A 20,082-nucleotide genomic window follows, 5' to 3' on the forward strand; every position below is an offset into this window, starting at 1 on the left:
AATGCAAACTTGTTCCCTGTCGCTTTCATTTTCCTCCAAACGTTTAAATACTTTTGAGGTGTACACCCTCCACATGTTCCTGCTCCTGCAGAACCAGCTCATCCGTCTGAGGGAGCCGACTGGCTGCGCCTCCGCCTGCATCGTCACCACTCCCCTCATCCCTCCCACCAGGTTTTCCTGCTTTCACGCACCACTACAAACCTTCAGATGCCAGCTTTCACGCAGACTGTGGGTTTTCTCGCAGGGACTCCACGCCTGCCACTGCAGCATGTGGCGGGCAGCGCTGCTGTGGTGCCAGCTTTGGGCTGTCGCTCAGCCTCTCCTGGCTGAAGGCTCACCCACTGCCGTCGCCCCTCAGGACTGCAGTCTGGAATGCATCAGTCAGGTACGACCTCGTGTGTGGAGACGAGACTTTACATGCATGCATGGGAAAACTGGGATTGCTTCATGTCTCCCAGCAGGGATGGAGGAATTCTTATGCTACCTAAACCCACAGGTGGGAAGTAAACCAAAGCGAAGCAGAACGAAACACTCGTTACTCAAAACTACACAAGTTTAAGCGGCCCGTGTTACAGAGGAAAGGACACCGTGCTTAGCTGAGCTGAAGGTCCATAAAACCTTGGAAGATTCCAGCTTTAGGAACGATTTTCAGACATTTGACACGTCTGTGTACTGTTGAAGCTCCATAAACATGTATTTTTATTCTGCAAGCTAATATCTGATCTCAGTGGTCTTATAATTACTAAAAATATTTCCATTTACAGACACAAGTGTTTGTGCATCTAAAACCTCTCAGATTCACGTCATTTCTCAGGAACAGCCATCTGTAAAGAAGCATTTCAACACCGAATACCAGCGCTATTGGGAGTAACTCAGCGGTGACATGAAGGCTTCATTCCCACAGCGTTTCTGATTGGAGAGCCATCTGGGTCATTGTTTCTGAACGCCAGTCACTCGTCAGCTTGCGTGCAGGCAAGAAGATTGTTAAGTGCCGATGCCTGAGGCAAGCGGTGTTCTTAATTCCTACCTCCACCTGTTGGTTCAGTAAACCGCGTAAAGAACAACACGAGACTTTAGGAGCTAAGGTGAAATAGGGATTGAAAATGGGCAAATGTGACCTTATTAGACAATATGGGTCCAATATGTTCAAAGAGTTGAAATAATTCATCTGTAAACATTTTTCTTTTGATTCATGTTGGTTTAGATCACGAGGGCCAAAATCATCACGTAAAAACAAAATGATTTGGTCATTTATTTATTGTTTTGATACTAAAATTATTTGACGGTATTTTTTTTCCTCATTTGTCCTAAAATCGGAACACAATGTCAGCGTGTTGAGCTACATCCAGTAGAGGTGCTGAAAAAAATCGATTCAAGTCTGAATCGGGATTCTTGTTTATTAAGATTCAGACTTGATTCACAAAGGTTCCGAATCGATTCCAGGAACTCAAATGTTTGGCATGTTACAGGTTTGAGGTGCACTTTTGTATGTTTTCTTGATCTTTGCTAGGAGAGTTAGTACTCCGTTTTGTGGGATGTTTTATTTTTGAATCTGCTGATAAGAGGGCTCTTGAATGTAATTTTTTCCATACTCAGAAATTTGAGATATTCTCATATTTATGTTCTAAGTTGATAAGTGAGTACTCAGGATTACTCATGTGTTTATTTGAAGTTACTGATAATTGAGAGAACACATTTTCCTTTGTAAGAAATCTGAGGCACTTTTTTTAAACATGTTGAGGACTCAAATGTTAAACTTGTTTCCACAGAAACTTGAAAAGTATTTGACCGTATTACTTTCAAAGCTACTGTTGGGTAACTAAAGATGTGTTATATTTTACGAGGTAAGCAAAAATAAATGTTGCCTTTTGGTCAAAAGATTGCTTCTGTTTACAGTTTTAGAATCACTTTAACCTTGTAAATTAGCTTTTTTTTTTAGCATGACCAGTTTAAAGTAAAATAAAAAATTTCCCATAGCGTTAAAGGGACTTTAGGGAGTTTTGAATTTTTATGCTCGCGATAGCCCCCTCTGACCAAAAGCGTAACGGCAGCTTCAATAGGAGGCTCGTGCACGAGGCGCGCATGCTGTACGTGCACACTCCTTAACGAAAATAACAGCTGAGACGAAGCTCTGGGAAGCAGAGCTCTGAGAGCTGACAGTCCCGTGTGTGTGTGTGTGTGTGTGTGTGTGTGTGTGTGTGTGTGTGTGGCCCAGAGGACAGGAGAACATGCAGCTAATTAAATAATTTGGTTCTGTACCTTTCTCTTCAGCACAGCCGACAAAGATTTAAGATGGGTCAGTCCTCCTGCATGCTCAGATCATTCCCTTCCCTTGCTTGAAAAATTGTTCCAAAATGAAAGTTGAACCCACATCTTTTTTATCTGTGAATTCAGTGCCGTTCGGCGAGTCTCAAATAAAAATTTGGGCATCTAACTGTAAAAAATTAATTATTGTAAAGTCGCAATTCCGAAACAACCATGTTCACGTAGAGAATCGAACCCGGGTCTTCTGCACGAAAGCCCAAAACTTTACTATGCGAGTTAAATTGCCAGTGGTGTCTACCACATCTGTAATATTTATATCCTTGATGACAGATGAAACAACGTTCAAAGAACGATTCGGAGGGCGATGCCTGAGCGTGAACGCGCATGAAGCAGCCTGCTCGACCCGAGCAGCTCTCTTTTTCTGCGATTTTACAGAAAAATAGGCAATCACAGTAAAAATGCCAGGGCTCATTCTACAGGACCAGGGCATTGCAGGAGAATGTATGAAGAAGACATTTATTATTTCTATACATGTTTTAGCGGTCAAACTTCCATAATGCCCCTTAAACTAACTTGTACAACAAAGCAGTTAACCCTGGAATTGACACTCTTTGTTAATATTGATCGTGAATCGATTTAAATCGAGAATCGGAATCGAATCAAATTGTGAGTTGCTCTGAGATTCACATCCCTAACATCCAGTGTTCACTGGAGAGACAAAGTTCATCGTTCCAGAAAAGCATTTCGGGCCCTGGACGTGCCTGCTTCACTTACATTTCCTCTACTTGTTTTACAAACCATCCAAAAAGCTGCAACTTGTCTTTAAGCTTGAACTGTTTAACGGATTACAAGGACTTGTGACAGCTTGGACCAGTGGCGTGTCCAGATCTTTTAAAATGGGGTGGCCCAGGTGAGGCACTACTTTGTGCATTTGTGGCACCAGTGGTTATGCTTTTTTGTTTTACCTCAAGCCTTTTGTGGACAATGAAAAGCCTATTTAAAGGGAATTCAGTATGGTGACACCTGGGGGTGGCCAGTCAGATTCCAAGGGTGGCATGTGCTACCCCAGGCCACTCCCTGGACACGCCCCTGGCTTGGAGGGAAATAAATAATCAAAAACTTGTTCGTAGTTCTGATGTAAGAAAAACAGCCCCTTAATGTATGAAGAAAAAAATAATAAAACAACCATTTCTGGTCTAATGTTAAAGATTACGAGCAGCAGCAGCTCAGGAGGTAGAGTGGGTTGTCCAGTAATCAGAAGGTTGCAGGTTCGATCACGGTTTCGACCAGAGAAAGCTGCTGTTGTGTCCTTGGGCGAGACACTTGACCCGCCTTGCCTGCTGGTGGTGGTCGGAGGGACCGGTGGCGCCTCACCTCTGTCAGCGCGCCCCAAGGCAGCTGAGCTACATCATAGCTCATCCACTCCAGCGTGTGAATGGTTGTGAAGCACTTTGGGGAGATGTAGAAGCCTCAGAAGGCGCTATGCAAATACAGACAATTTACCATTCTACAATAATCAGAATTTTTAATTATTATGCGATTATATAACATTGTAGATCCTCCACCAGGGGGCAGTAGACACGTGGCAGGTTTCTGATGAAGGAGCTAATCCTCATGCTCCTTTTGGATGCTTCCGTTGTACCGCCTTTAGCTTTGATTGCGGCACACATTAGCTGTGGTATTGTTTTGATTAGCTTCTTCAATGTGAAGTACCAGTGCCTCAAAGAAGAAGTTGAGAGAACCTGGAGCGGGAAGACATTGATGGTGCCCGTGGTCATTAGGGCACTCGATGTAGTAGCCCCCAGACTGGAGGAGTGGCTAAAACAGATCCCAGGCCTTGGGTAGAGGGCTCGAGCTTGGAAGAACCAAACCAAATGAAAGTCTGTTGAGTGTTTATTTTGACTTAAGGTGGGTCATCCAGCCACATCTGGGGAATATTTGGAGCTAATCTCTTCGATCGTATCAGTTTTCTGACAGCAATACTTTTAATAGGATTTGTCGTGCAGAAGTACTTCAGTCCTGCTGGTCTCAACCCGGTCAGTGTGTGTTGGTGCTGATGGTTCAAGCTAAAAACTAAACCTACATTCTGTTCAATTTTAAAATTCCCAATAAAAAAGTAAAAAGTAATTATCCGAATTCATTACGGACAACACAGTTAACCTACTCAGAAAAATAGCCATAACTTAGTCTGTTTTACTAATAATGAGCTATGATTTCATATTTTAGCAGCTCCGTTGTTCTCAGCACTGAACCCTGCTGCCTTGGCTCATATTTTTTTTTGTTGACTTTTGACCTAAACTCCATCATTTCCCATATTTTAACTCCAAACATCATGACAGGAAGCAGGCAACATGTCCTGCTAATCATCAAGCTTTTCGTTTTAAGCCAACAGTGAAAAAAAACATAAGAGGCAAATTGATCGAACATGTTGGATTTTACGTTAACTTGTTATGCTTTTGATTAAGATACTGACTGTGGTTGTCCTTCATCCTCGCCGCTGTATGAAATTACACGCATGTGTTCTTACTCGTACATTCCCATGAAACATCTGAAGAGATCTCTGCAGGAAGGAAGCTTGACTTCTGACTCCTGAATGTCGTCCACAGGGAGGACCTGCGTGTGAATACTGCAGAGTAACCAAAGACGACATCAATAAGGCTCTGGGTTTTAACTCCATCCAAGCGTTTGGAGGTAAGCTGGAGCCAGGCTGCCCTCTGGGCGACCGACCTCACTAACCAGCCACACTAAAACACAGAAGGAAACTGATGAACATCCTAACAAGCGCTTCTTTTCACTTCCTGAACAGGTTGTATTCCATGGCCATGCTTTCAGCTCCTCGGAGCTGAAGACCCCCAAATCTGTCAGCATTACGTTCACGCACCAACTGACGTAAAAGTTGAGTTTGTGCATGATCCAAACCCCAACTCTGACACCATCGTCATCTACTGGAAGCCCAGTCGCTACGGTTTGTTGACTTTTAGCCTCCTGTAGTTTAAATATGGCTTCTTTTTTTGCCTTTTGTTAGAATTCCCGTTTCTGTCATCGAACCCCGACTCCTAATGTTTGAAATAATGCATTTAAAAATCAAATATAATAAAAATTAAATATAGTTTTTGCATTTTTTCTATTCTAGTGGGCAGAGGTGGAAAGAGTACTAAAATGTTGTACTTAAGTACAAGTATAATTACTTTCATGAAATTTTACTCAATTACAAGTAAAATTACCTGCCTCAAAATGTAGCTTATTTCAAATGTAGTCAGAGTAAAAGTTACTTAGTTACTTTTTTGACTGCAAGGACGGGCTCTTCTGAATAGTTAAAAAAAATAGACAATGGGGTATAAATCTCAAAGTGGCTGTTTTTTTTTAATTAAATGATAAATAAATGATATGTAGTTGTCATTTAACATACTTACGGTTGTAATTTTTCTAAATGAATTAACGAATGGCCGGGGTAGGTTTCAAGATAAAACGCTAACATACGCTAACGTACTTCCGGTCGTCATATTTCTAAATAAAATCCCGAATGCTGTTTCAGTTGAATCGCTCTCCTCACAAACGCATTTATTTGTTAATATTACGTCTTAGATTATGACAGAATATATCATAATGACCACGTTGTGCAACAGTAAAGGAAAACACACAACAAAAATGACAAACAAAACTAAGGTTTACTAAATAAATGACAACTATATGTGAACTATAGAGACATAATTGATAGATTTTACGTAATATTAAAAAAACGAATGCGTTTGTGAGGAGAGCGATTCAACGGAAACAGCATTCGGGATTTTATTTAGAAATAAGACGACCGGAAGTATGTTAGCGTATGTTAGCGTTTTATGTTGAAACCTACCCCGGCCATTTGTTAATTCATTTAGAAAAATTACAACCGTAACTATGTTAAATGACAGCAACATATGAACTATAGAGAAATAACTGATAGATTTTACGTAATATTTTATATTGAAACCTATCAATTACAAGCGTAAGTATGTTTGCCGTTTTATTTTGTAATGTATCCCGTGCATTTCCCGTCCTGACAGTGGAGCCTCCACTGGAAGCAGCCTGGCAGTGGAGGTCTGCAGTCAGGTGCCTGTCATCTGATGTGAAACAGGTGTTAAAGATTTATAAAAAAACATTTGGACAGGCTGTTTAGAAATTTATTTTTTATTAAAACTAATCTAACATGCCCTAATTGAAACTTTCCCGCTCTTAAACTAGCCGTTAGCTTGTCAATCATGTCGGAAATGATCTCCATTTTCCCCAGCAGAGGCTGTTCAGAGACCTGTTTAAAGCACCCCGTTTCTAAAAATCTGAACCAACCGCTCTTGTAAACCACCTGAAAACATTTTGCTCTGTACCACTGAGCAGTTGAAGCTCAAGCAAGAATAAGTAAAAAAAATATTTTTAAATTCACCAGCAGCTGCCAAACTTCATTTCAAGGCTCATCAAGTAGAATTAAAAGTATCTGTCACCAAATTCAAAAGAGCTTATTTGCTCAGTGTTCAGTTAAATATGCAACCCAACATTTTGAGCTTTGGTGGAGCGTTTGCTCTGACGGGTATGAGTGCAATTAAAATCTCAATAAACCTGTAAACTCACACCTTTGTCTTTGCCGCAGGAATCTCATTCTTGAGAGGTTTTCAAGTTTCTCTCCAGGCTTTGGGAGGGTTCGGCGTTTCCTGCCAGCTGTTGCTTTTCCACCGTAATGTCTCCTTATCAGCCTCAGGAGCTCAAACGGTAGGAAAGCAAGCGTCTGCACACGCTTCTGTTTCCCTGTTGCTTGTTGGTTCAAAAAGAGAGAGAATATATATATATATATATATATATATATATATATATATATATATATAATGAGTTATTTGAAGACGACCATCTATTAGCATTCAGAGTTTGTGTTGTGACTGACTCAAAACCACCACAAAACTGGTCAAATCAAGACTTTTTTTTGTGTGTTTTCTAAGATCAGTTCACAGTGGCAGCCATATTTAAATGGTTTGAATCCAAAAAGTTAATCAGTAGAAGTTCATTTGTTTCTGAAGGTTTGATTAAAATATGTCCATTGGATCATGAGAGAAATTCACTAAAACTACACAGCTAGGCAAAAACTTTGCCGTTATTCGTTGGCATTTGGTTAAAGTAACACAGAGCAGTTTCCTGCTCCTCCGCCCTACTGGTTGAAAGTGGAATTACAACTGTTGTAAACAACCCTGCTGCAGCCTGCTGTAGCTAGCGCTAACATCTAGCTAACACTGACATGAGCCAACTAATACCAAAATAAACCAGGAGTGTCCATGTTGGACAAAAAAATAATATTAATTACAAGTCCAACAACAAAGCCAGGTCACCATCAGTCTGTGATTTAGTAGCATCATTTAGCTCCCTTAAACTAGTATAGGCTGTGCCGATGATCGCTTTGGTTATAAGCTTTTTGCTTTGTCTCTTAAAGACGTTACTATTGCTAGCTTCTTTTAAAAAACAATGCTGCAAATGTGCCGGCATCAGGGAGTCTAAAAAGTGGTCAGACCATGGCGGCAATGTGGTGCAATCATGTCACTGTTTTTTATTTTTTAAAGATGACACGATGGTGGTAAAAAGGGGGTATGGGGGCGGTTTCTGTGCTGTCACAGACGTTGGTTAAACTTGGACATAACTTGCTTTTTATTGCAATCAAAGCCACGCTCATTAAGTTTTTGTCTCAAGCCGCTCCTAAAGGTGTCTGTCCTCCAGCTCTAATGGGGAAGAACCTCCTGGAGCTCTGCATCGCTCCAGTTTACCATCTCAGCTTACCTTCTGTGTTTACTTTCACTTTCAATATAGTTTCCTGTCAGAGCTTGACACGTGATCATGACACCTCCCTCCGCACCAAGGCGTAATAGGCATTCACAAGTCCGGCGTTGCACCAATAATAGTACCAAGCGTGGCGGCACAAACGCCTCAAAATTCCCGCATCACCATGCCTCCACGGCACGTTGATAAGTCACACCGTGGTGACATGGTGTGCCTTCCAAAAAGAACTATCTTTACTTCCAGGCTCCTTCACGATTGCAACAGACTTGTTTTTTCTTCTTTTTGTGTTTTTTTTATTGACGGTTGGTGAACTGAAAAAGCTAACTGCTAGCCTTTTATTAGCTACCGGCGCGTAAATAGCTAACAGCTGTAAAGCAAGTAAAGAGCACCCCCTAGGACACCTACCCTCTCCACAAAACGGTCAAGTGCTGTTTCTGTTCAGCAGAGGGCTGCAGAGTGATGTCACATATGAAACTAACTCAAGTTAGAAGAACTATTTAGTGTTGCTTTACTTAAACACAGGGAGAACATGTGCAAACGAAAGGGTTAAAAATGAGTTAGGAAATAAACAAAATGTGGATTTTACGACAAAAGGATCAAAAACTGTTTAAAAATATCAGAATTTATCGCTTGAAACGGAAAAAGCTTCGTTTCTTAAACATTCCCTGACCTGAACATAAACTTAGTCTGTCGGGAGACAACAAAAGGGCAACATGTGTGAAATTAAAGGATAAGCGGTTCACTGAAACCAGGAAAAACTCCTAGTTGTGCCGTAAATTTATTGTATAGCGGTTTTCAGTTAAAGGAAAGTTCAACTCTGTGCCTCTTTTTACAAATCTGGCAATCATTTCCTGGCTAAGCTGCTTTTAAAATGTGGTTTTTGTTTGTAATTCAGTGCTTTATTTATTCACTTGAGCCCAATTATGAAGAACATTTCAGCACAGCTTCCTGTGCTAAGAAACACTCTAAACCGATGTAAGCTTTGTGAGATGTTTGATAAACAAACTCAAAGTAAATCAGCCAAGATTTAACAAAATAAGAGCCAGGTTCTGATTAACTGTTAGAAGAATGTTGTTTATTCCATTTTTTTATATTTGTGCACATGAGAAAGTAATAAAAATTTCTGCAGCACGATTTCTATTCAAAATAAATCCTCAGAGTTCCACGTCATTCTTGCATTCGTTGTAGGTGTATAAGTCAGACCCGTTCACCGGACTCTCCCTGGGCTCCCAGTATGCCGTGACTGTCATGGCTCTGCCAGTTCCTGAGAAGTGGGAGAAGTTCTACCACAGCGAGCACTTTTCCACCCGCAGTAAGACCCCGAAAGAGCCCCTTTTCTTCTCTTTATGAGCCTTTATTGTAACATTTAACAACAAAATCCCTCCTTTTGCACCCCAGCACTGAGCGTTTTGTCCTTTTTTCTTGAAATGGCACTTACACAATAGTGACATGTGCATTCTGATGTTTCAGCTTGTGCAGAGAAAAATGGTCTTGAGCGCTGCAAACACGGTGAGCTAAACTGTTCATTCAGCTTGGTGCTGTGAATCTTCTGAGGATTGAGCGTTTTTCGTGATTTGGTTGCAGACTGGTACCCGAAGCACATCGAGGTCCAGCAAGATGGTCCCATCATCACCGTGACTTTTAATTTGGCCCCGCCAAACCTTGGCATCAGAAGTTACTTCTGTTTGTGTTACGCAAACGGCATGAAGAAATACACAGATATCACACCCGTGAGTTGATTTATAAAACGTCACAGGCTTTTTGTGCACATATTTCCGGTTTGAGCTAGTTTGTTTTCCACCTTGAGGCAGAAAAATGAGGTAAAAATGGTGCCAAACTGCAAAGTCGTTCATGTGTAACTGTGTCTGAATTATGAGTCATTCCTGTTCCCCCTACTGGTGAGGAATGCCTTTAAATTTTTGATGAATGAAAATGTTAATGCTGCTAAAACAACGAGGTTTTTTTTTTATCTGATGGCACCAAATGTATCACACCTTAAAGAGCAAGTCACCCCCTACCAAAGTATTACTCCACTCCCACTTCCTGTTTGAAAAATGCAACAAATGCTGTTGCCTAGCAGACTGAGAGGGCGGAGCCGCTAGCAAATAGACACACACAGAGGCTCACAACAACATTGTGACATCATATGGTACCAGCTAACTTTCTACCTCTTAGCCAATAGCGATGGCAGATTCAAATTCAAGTGCAGTGCAGAGTTTTTACCTGACAACGGCACAACACTGACAGTTTTAGGCAGAAAATTTAAATTTTAACTAAAATGCACTAAAGTGCAAAACTATTGACTACACGTGTCTGCAGAACGATTAGACACGCATTTATATAGTTTATCAGAAAAAAAAGTAGATTTGGGGGTGACTTGCTTTAGAAGCTGTTCTCACCACTTCTGTATTTATGGCCGAAAGAAACGCCTCTACTCCATGAATGTGCACCTCTAGCCATGCAAAATAACTTAAATACATTGCTTTACAATAATTATTCACGTACGGCGTGCTGTTTATTCATGCATACATGTCATAAACTGTATCTGTCTAGGTACATCCTCAAACGCTCGCTCACGCTCTGATTGACATCTGTACGCAAGCAGATGTCTAACCCCATTGGTTAACGATGAGCCTAAGTCTCCTCCCCTTCCGGTCAGCTCAGGGGTCGCTTTGCCCTACGCCCTGATTCGCTCATATGTTGCACTTTAGTTTAAATTATAATTAAATGTGTGTTTCAATGTCTGTCATGTAATTTGAGATTTATTAGCTTGAAGAAACTCATTATGACCACGACCACATATTAGACGCGTCACAACAGAGCCCTTCTCCCCGAGCGTAGCTGTCACTTACCACGAGGACAGATTTATAGGGGTTCTCTCCACGTTTAATTCTCCTTCTGTCATCCTGGAACTCGGCCATTTTTCTTCTCCGTGTCTGGTCTGATGGTGTCAATTTGGTGAGATGAAAATTTGTAGTCCTCTTCATCTTTTCGCACAAACCTAAAGTAACTTTTGCCGCCTGTCTAATATTAGCGCTTTCTAACACTCACGGACATCGCGTGTGAAATCCATGGCACACATCAGACAGTAACTGTTATCAGCTCATAGACTCCCGTTCATGTTTCGGCAGTAAGGAACCCCTAGACCTGATGTCAGTAGGCGTGACTTAGGCTTCTATTGTGAAGAACCGCTCGTGTCACTTTATTTTAACCTTAATTCCAACCCTTCTGTTTACAGTTTGGCCTCCAAAACACAATAAAAACGATGGAACTTTGAAAATGAAAGAATATAAGTTACAAGAACACAACTGATAAAAAACACTTTTCCGTTTCCAGAATCAGGAAACTGGGTGTTGTATTTTTTTTCTTGGTTCACAAATCTAATTTTAAATAGAATAAGAGCAGACTGAATCCTCCAAACAAAGCAACTATTTAGGCCCTAAAACGATGCATTTAACATAGTAAATGTTTTAACTTGTGTGATTTTCTTCAGAATTCCTCCAAAAACCAAACTTTCCACAGCTACCAGCTGAGTGGCCTTGAAGAAGGAACCAACTACACCTGTGAGGTAAGGTAACTAGAACCGTTTCTAACAAACAAAAGAAAAAAGGGTATTCCTGGAATATAGAGCTCTTTGTTGCCTTTTAAATACTTGTTTACATTTGTCCGTCCTGTCCTTTAAACGGACTTACTCTTGTTGCTGATGTGTTTGTGGTGAAGCCTGAAACCATCTTGCAGCCAGCTGGTAGATGAGTAGAAATCACGCGGTTTCATGCACACGGAGGCCAAATAAACCTTGAATCACCCTGTAAGAAGAATTCAACAACTCTTGTTTATTTGGGGTCGTTACTGGTGTTTACAAGTTCAATTCAATTCAAGTTTATTTATATAGCGCCAAATCACGACAAGAGTCATCTCAAGGCACTTCACATAATAAACATTCCAATACAGGTCAGTTCATTAAGCCAATCAGAAAAAATGTTTCCTATATAAGGAACCCAGCAAATTACTTTACAGCAATCCTCATACTAAGCAAGCATTTAGCGACAGTGGAGAGGAAAACTCACTTTTAACAGGAAGAAACCTCCAGAGAATCCTGGCTCAGTATAAGCAGCCATCCACCACGACTCACTGGGGATCGAGAAGACAGAGCAGAAACACACACACACACACACACACACACACACACACACACACACACACACACACACACACACACCCCAATTATGTTTATTTGTTTCTTGTAAGATCGAGCGCTGGTGGATGTGAGGGGTGGGAAGTACCATCACAGCTGGCTTTATGGGTCTACTCAACCAGGCTGAATTGCACAGAGCCTGGTGAAGACCATTCAGTAATAAAATAACTAAAAAATTATATAATGAGCTTTAAAAACTTAGAAATAAGCTACAGGTTACTATAGGTAACTAATGTCACAGTTATAAAGTACACTGGTGGTAAATAGTAAATGGCCTGTATTTGATATACACCATGTAGAGTCCTAGAACCCCCCAAGGTATTTTACAATACAATCAGTCATTAACCCACCCATCCTCACCCTGGTGGTGATGTTCTATGAGACATCCACAGCTGCCCTGAGGCGCTCTGATAGAAGCCAGGCTGCCAAACACAGTTGCCACTGGTACCTCCGACCTCCACCTTTAGGTTAAATGTCTTGCCCAAGGACACAGTGAAAGCAGCAGACTGAGCAGGGATCGCACCTGCAACCTTCCTATCACAGGGCGAACGCTTAACTCCTCTGCCACTGTCGTCTGTGGTGCCAAAACTCATTATGGAGCAAGCAAGGAAGGAGGGAAAAAAGGAAGCTCGAACTGATTTTTCCCCAGAAACATCAACCAGCTCCACCATGAGATCCGAAAGAGTTCCCTGGCCAGCATGGAGATGTAGTCTCTCTATAGCAGGGGATTCAATTCTGGGCCTGGAGGTCCGGTATCCAGCACGTTTTAGTTTTAACTCGCCTGATTTCAGTCAGCAGGTGATTAACAGGCTTCTGCAGAGCCTGATGAGCTGTTGAACAGGTGAATCAAGTGAGTTGAATCAGAGAAACCACTAAAACCTGCTGGACACCAGATCTCCAGGATCGAAATTTAATACTCCTGCTCTAGGGTGTCCTGGGTTGACCTGGAGGCCTCCCGTCGGTAGGATATGACTGCAACGCCTCGCCTGGGGGCGTCCAAGAGTGTCTATGTCAATGTCCATTTTATTTATATCACACTTTAGAGCAATCAGTCTTGCCCTAACATGCTTTACAGCAGAAAGAAGTAATTAAAAGACTTATATGTCCAGTACAACTAAAACAACACACAAGGGCAGGGGGAATGTACAAGGGGTCAAGATGTCAATCTAACTGGGGTCAAACACAGAAAGTACAAATGGGGAGAAATCTAAAAGGATCAATCACCGGTGCAACAGTAATGCTATTCAACTCCCAGCTGTGCTTTCAATAATCAGAGAAAACAGGGTTGCAAGTACAATCAGCACCATTTTGTTTTTGTTGGACTACATTTTTACTTCTCTCACAGATTGCGGCAAACGAAATCGACGCAGTGAGGAAGACCTTCAAAGTTCACATCGGAGATCTGAATGGTATGTGTGTGTGTGGTGGTGGTGGTGGGGGGAGCTCTGTGTTTTTGGCGAGTTTTTTGGTTGGCGAGTCTGTGATTGTCAGTTCGAGCTGTTTAATAAGCACCTTTCAGCAATCTACGTTCTTCTTAATAATTAGTGTGAAGCAACTCCTGTGCAACCTATAAACCATAATTTAAAATGTTTTTTTTTAGATCCAAAGAAGTTATCTATTTTTGGTTAGTTGCTTAGTAGTTGCAGCTTTGGTGGCTAGTGGGTAGTAGCTCACTTAAATTTTTTATTTAAGAATCAAGAATTTTCCTAGGACTAGTTGTTAAAGATTCCTTTCAGCACAACAATTGAATGAAAACTTGGTGGAGTGAGCTTTGCCATAGATTTCGTGGTGAAACCGGCGCGACACATCTGCAGTTGTGTGCCCCGACAAATGCTCATTAGGTGTTTCGGCCACTTATCACAATACACCCTCTGCCGGGGTTGGCCCACCCCTGGTTGATCAGACCTGGGTTTTTGTCACTCGGAAGCACCACGTCATCATTTGGCAGCCCAAATTGCATCCCTTCGTTTCAGCCACAGCCATTGACTGCTCTGTTCCGCTGCAGTGGCAAGCTCTTTGATTGCCCTCCGTTGGGCCTGGCCTCGGATTCCTACTTCCTTCAAAAGTGTTATTATGGAACTGGCTACAAAACCTCTGCATCCCATTTCCACTGGCCACACCTTCACGTTCCAACCCTCCCCCCCTCCCGCTTCAGCTGCTAGGCTTGCATACCGCAGCCACTTCCGTTCTAATGCTTCGTCAACGGCTTCCTCCCAAGAGACTGTCAGCTCGACAATGAAGACACGCCGGCAGGACCTTGACCAAAGGACAAGGTCTGGGCGCAGGTTGGTTGCAGCAATTTTGGGTGGGAAGGTGAGCCTCTGTTTGAGGTCTACACGCAAATCCCAGTCTTGTGCTGCATCCAATGGACCAGAGTCAGTGATTGATGGCTCTGTCCGCTGTTTCTCCCCTTCCCGCATGAAGATTTTTTGTGGGATGGCAGTCTGGCCATTTGGTGGCATAGCGTTGATGGTTACCCTCTTGTTCTCAGGTCCGGCAGCCAATCACTTTAGTACTTGGTTGTGGCGCCAGGTGTATCTCCCTTGAGTTAGGCTGATCTTGCAACCCACCAAGATGTGTTTGAGGGTTGCTGGGCCGGCACACAGGGGACATGTTGGATCTTCTCCATACCAAAGGTGTAGATTGGTTGGGGTGGGTAGGACATCGTATGTGGCTTTGATGATAAAACTTAGTCTATTTGCCTCCATGCTCCACATCTCGCTCCAGGTGATTTTCCTCTTCTCCATGCTTTCCCACTTCATCCAGCAGCCTTGCCGGGCTTGGGAGACAGCCTTTGCACATCTGGCTGCTTCCTCCTGGCGGCGTACCTCCTCCACCACCATGTGCCGTTGTTTGGTTGGAGTTGCTTTTTGCCATTTGGGTGTTGCTGCTTCCATTCCAAGGCCCCATCTGCCATGCTGTACATGTCCCACTATGTCCCGGTGTCTGAGAGCAGCCTTTGCCTCCGCAACTGCTGCCGATGACTTCCATTTCCTCCCCGTTGCTAGGGTTGGGGCAGCATCTCTGATGGCTGGATCTCAGGAATCTGTGAGGGACATTTCCAGCCTTGACTTGGAACATTTGTACTCCTCCACCAGACATGATATTGGCAGGGAGAGGGCTCCGTTACCATACAGGCCAATGTTGGTAAGGCATCTCGTGACCGCCGTGGAAGCCACGGACACGTGAAGCAAGTCTGTTCCATTTAACCGTTTTCTTTGACCAAGGAAGGACAGTGTCCTCGTAAGCAAGGTGCCTGGCCTCGCAAGACATCGCCTCGCAAAGCCAGGCACCTTGACATTGATAAACACCCACTATAAACACAATCTTGGACCAGATACATGACAGGATACCCCAGAACAGCGCTACGCCCTCTGTTGTCCTGGCGGGGAATTGCTTTGCAACCCTTCGAAGAAGTCCGAAGGCAAAACGCCTCCGTCAATCCGTGCATGTCTCTCGACTGTGGAGCTGACGCAGAAACATAAACCAAGCTTTAGCTTAGAAACTGGCCTATAATTAGAAAGGCAAGTAGGAATGCTTTCTTTGTACAGTGCCTTGAGATGACTCTTGTTGTGAATCAGCGGTATATGAATAAACTAAATTTAGAAACGGAATTAAAATGCCAGTTGATAACATACTGGTTTGGTTCAAGGTTAGCAAGAGCGGTTAGGCATGTAGTAGGTATGGAGGACGGACACGCAGCTTGTTGCTCGCTTTGATCTAAATTTGCAAACTTAATGATTAACAAGTGTTTGGTGTTCATGACCAGTAGAGTTGATGCAGTTGACAGGAAGGGTCAAAAACAGGAAAATCACAGGGGAAGCGCCATCATTGGATGTTCATCTAATACTAAGTAGCTGATGGAGTTAACCCAATTTCAGTATGGTCACCACAATGGACCAACACTGGTAAACACTGGTAAAAGGTCATTCCCATCACACACAAAATCTGGATACACATGTTAGTATTACCTTCTCATTACAGCTCCCATGTCCTCAGAGGCTCCCCCTCACACCCCCGCCGTGTCTGTGGCGCTACCACTGTGTCTGGCTGTGGTGCTCGTCATTGGTGTCATACTGGCTGCTATTGTCTATTGGAAAACCAAGGAGCACAGGAAGAAACTCCACCTAAAACCAGGTGCAATAACAGCTATCTAAACTGCAGTGAGTAATTAAAGTCACCAACCTACTAGTTTAACTTTGTGTTTCTGTTCTTCGTAGAACTTTTTATGCTACATGAGAACAGGACCAAAGAGGAAGTTGTGTCATTGCCCAAAACCCCACTGATTCCTCCACGTCTACTGATTTGCTACAGCAGATATGACGGTCCCGCCCATGTTAAAGCCATCATGCACTTGGGAACCTTCGTACAGCAGCACATGGCAACTCAGGTACTTTTTACTAACGATACTGCGTGGCTTATTTTGAATCTGTGTGCATGACACATTTGTTGTGTGCATTTTCAGGTGCACCTGGACCTTTGGGAGAATCTTAGCCTGTCTGAGGAGGGCAGCATGTCCTGGCACTGCCGGAAGATCCAAGAGTGTGACTTTGTCTTGGTGATATGTTCTCCGGGGCTCAGGCAAAGACACAACCCTGCAGGGTCAGCGAAGGATGAGGAAGGTGACGAAGTAGCAGATTTAGGGTTGAATTTTAAAAGTTGCGAAGCAGTCGTTCATATTATTGGAGAAGAAGTTGGCCGAGCCAAGGCCAGGGGGCAAGACCTGTCCAAATACATGACAGCCATTTTCGAGTACTGTGAGGAAACGGACATCCCCACAGAGCTGAGACTGGTATCTTGCTACAGACTGACAAGTGACTTACCGCTGCTCTTCTCCCACCTTCATGGAGTGGCCCTGCACAGACCAGGAAGTTACCTGAAGATAAACCACATCACAGAGGAGGGCTTCTCAACCGTACCATCAGGAGCTGCTCTGCAGTGGGCCATACGTGAGGCTGGGACGGCCACGAAGGCAAAACGGGCAGCACACCGGGAAGGAATAAGACCTAACCCATGGAATGTTTAAACCAACATAATGTAGTATGGTGGCCCAGAAGGGTCAGTGAAATAAATAAGCCACAACATTATGACAAAATCTATAACAGAAGTAGAAATGAAAGTAAATGAAAAGGAAATTACCTAAACAGCAGCATAAAATGGAAGCTGTGGTCAGCCAGAACTTGGAACTTAAACAGAAGCAAATTAATCAATTATGCTCAAAAATTGGGGAAGTAAGAAAATATCGATATGGCAATATATCGTGATTTTTTTCCCCCTGCAATATTGTATCAAAAGCCGTGTATCAAATTTTTGGAAGAGTTTACATGCAAACATTTGTGTATTTTTTTCTTTTAGTGCAATTCAAACACCGGCCGCTAGTTGGCAGCGGTGTGCTGTAGGTTTTGTTTTCACCATTGAAATGTAAATCCCTCTATTGTGGTTCCGATACCTCATGTTAAACATTTAACGTATCAGTTTGGACTGTTTATTGAATATTCCTACAATATATTCAGTCTAAAAAAATCGCCAATATCATCTGACCGAATGTATCGCAATATATCGTGATGTATTGTATCGTGATACGTATCGTATTGCCATAATTTCACCAATACACATCCCTACTCGAAAAGTAAGTGAACAGGAGAAAATGGTGTTCAGGACTACGGTTCTTCAGTGGTGTTGTAGGTCCTGAACGCTGTTGTTTAATGGACTATTTAAAGTGTTAGCATACGTTCCTTTTAAGCAGTTCCAGCTAACCACTACTTCCTTTTTATGCCCTTTTGTTTAGCTAACGTTGTGTTATTGCTGTAGTCGTAGGATTTCTGGTTGTGTTGCAGCTTTTTGTTTTGGTTTTGTGGCTTTTGAGTTTCATCTAAACTTCTTACGGTAGTTCTCATCTCCGTTCAGGAGACACGTTTATCTGAACAAAACTAAAAACTATGACTTTTATAACATGATTTATACATCCAGTAATAGAGCACAAATATATTTTTGTACATGTAATTAAAGCAGCTACATTTTCAAATACTTAAAAACTGTTTATGTGTACGGAAGATGATTTTAATCAAAGCGTCTGTATACGTCGGTTTGAATGCAGCTAGGTGGATGAAGTTTCTTGCCCAAGGACACAATGGCAGAATGACTCATCCTCTCATCACTGAATGACCTATTCGCTGCCATCTTTATTTACAGTATTAGTCTTTAAAGTTATACATTCAGAATGTTTTCTCTAAATGATGTTATATTTCACCTTTGTTTGTGTAAATGTACCTATCATATAGTTCTATTCCTGTTAAAAAGGGGTCATTCCTCCCCACCATCGCCCAGTGCTTGCTCAGGATAGCAGATTGTATTGAAATGAAGATTTGATGCGATCTGCTAGTTTCCTTCTTGGACAACCTTTCACTAATTGTCATTTTATAAAACATGGAATCTGATTAAATCATCTGGACCTGTTTTATATGAATGGAACTTGTTGCTTTTTTAAAGCTTTGATGGGATTTTGTTGGTAATTGCCTCTATATCAAAAAAGAATTTGAATTGAGCCGTGTGATGGACCTGTCGACCTGTCCGGAAAGCCCCCCACCCATCGCCTGTTGATGGATGCAGATGGACATTAGCTTCCCACAACCATATGGATGAATGAGAATGAGTGTTATGTTATACAGTTAGCAAAATGAAGAAATGTAAGGATTAAAGTCAAACAAATTTGAAAATACTTCCAGAATAAAGGCAAAATCCTGAGAAAAGGGTCAAAACAATATCTCCGTTCAAAAATGTTGAAAGTTGGTTGTTTTGAGGCCAGTAAGAGACCCCTGTTGCTCTGACTGTATTTTTTTAGTCTTTATTTTTAATTATTGTAAACCAGGGTTCTGAATGTGCTTTTACTGAATAAACCACAAAGACATGGCATTTTACTGAATTTGATATAATGACATTAAGCCAAAGTTTTCCCAGTTAAAACTTAATAAACTGTTTGGGGTGCATGGTGGTAGCACTGTTGTCTCACAGCGAGAAGGTCATAGGTTCAAATCTTAGCCGGAGCTTTTCTATGTGGAGTTTGCATGTTCTCTGGGTTCTACAGATTCCTCCCACAGACCAAAAGCTTGCCTGTCAGGTAAAGGAACTACATTGCTTTATCTACAATTCTAAGTTGCTTTGGAAGCATCCACTAAATAAAATGGCATAAACTGGTTTTGTAAGTGTAATCTGTTTTGAGATATGTGTGGATATATGAGCCTCTTATTGTAAACGACTGAAGAAAGTACTTTGGAGTTTCTCTTTGGGTGTTGTTATGGAGGCAGCCAAAAGAAGTTTCCAATAAAATTAGTTTTTTGGTAACTCGCTGATGGTGATAAAGTTAGAACAAATAAAGATGGGTTCAGGAGCACAATGGAAGCTGTGGAAAGCCGCACACAAGAAGCCCTAACCTGTCACTCCTATGGGGTTCCATATAAAGCATCTTTCAATTTTTTTCAGGAAATAATATAAAATCCAGACAGAGGAGGTCTCGGGTTTCACTTTTCACCTTTCCAGCACCTACAATGCAGCTCCAACTCCAAAACAGTTTCAGTTTAGGTCACATCCTCCTGCATCTAACAACACAACAGGACCTATTGACATCGACGACTCCCAAAGGTAGGTAGGAAAAAACAACTGACAGCTATAATTTATGGGCATGACCCTCCACGTATTACAGGCAGAACTGACAAACCTCAACAGAGAAGTGAAATGTTTCAAGAAACTAAAAATATCCTGTTGCTTTCATTAGAACCAAATTTAGACTACCACCTGGATGACTGAGAACCTTCACAGCAATATTCATTTTATTC

General features: G+C 42.1%; 1 protein-coding gene across 2 annotated transcripts; it reads left to right on the forward strand.

Moving 5' to 3' along the window:
* Position 1: 1 nt before the first annotated feature.
* Positions 2 to 19,445, forward strand: si:ch211-207e14.4 (interleukin-17 receptor D). Of its 2 annotated transcripts, XM_015968622.3 has the most exons (12): positions 2 to 385; positions 4,872 to 4,956; positions 5,072 to 5,230; positions 6,887 to 7,005; positions 9,244 to 9,367; positions 9,526 to 9,564; positions 9,640 to 9,785; positions 11,549 to 11,623; positions 13,596 to 13,659; positions 16,235 to 16,387; positions 16,471 to 16,640; positions 16,716 to 19,445. In XM_015968622.3, exons 1-12 carry the CDS (start codon positions 2 to 4, stop codon positions 17,274 to 17,276), a joined length of 2,079 nt encoding a protein of 692 aa, XP_015824108.3. In that variant the 3' UTR covers positions 17,277 to 19,445. The 2 variants fall into 2 exon arrangements, with proteins under 2 accessions (XP_015824108.3, XP_070401074.1); XM_070544973.1 differs by lacking the exons at positions 9,244 to 9,367; positions 9,526 to 9,564; positions 9,640 to 9,785.
* Positions 19,446 to 20,082: the final 637 nt, after the last annotated feature.

The sequence above is a fragment of the Nothobranchius furzeri genome, chromosome 15 (assembly GCF_043380555.1).
Source record: "Nothobranchius furzeri strain GRZ-AD chromosome 15, NfurGRZ-RIMD1, whole genome shotgun sequence".
Classification (NCBI taxonomy): Eukaryota; Metazoa; Chordata; class Actinopteri; order Cyprinodontiformes; family Nothobranchiidae; genus Nothobranchius; species Nothobranchius furzeri.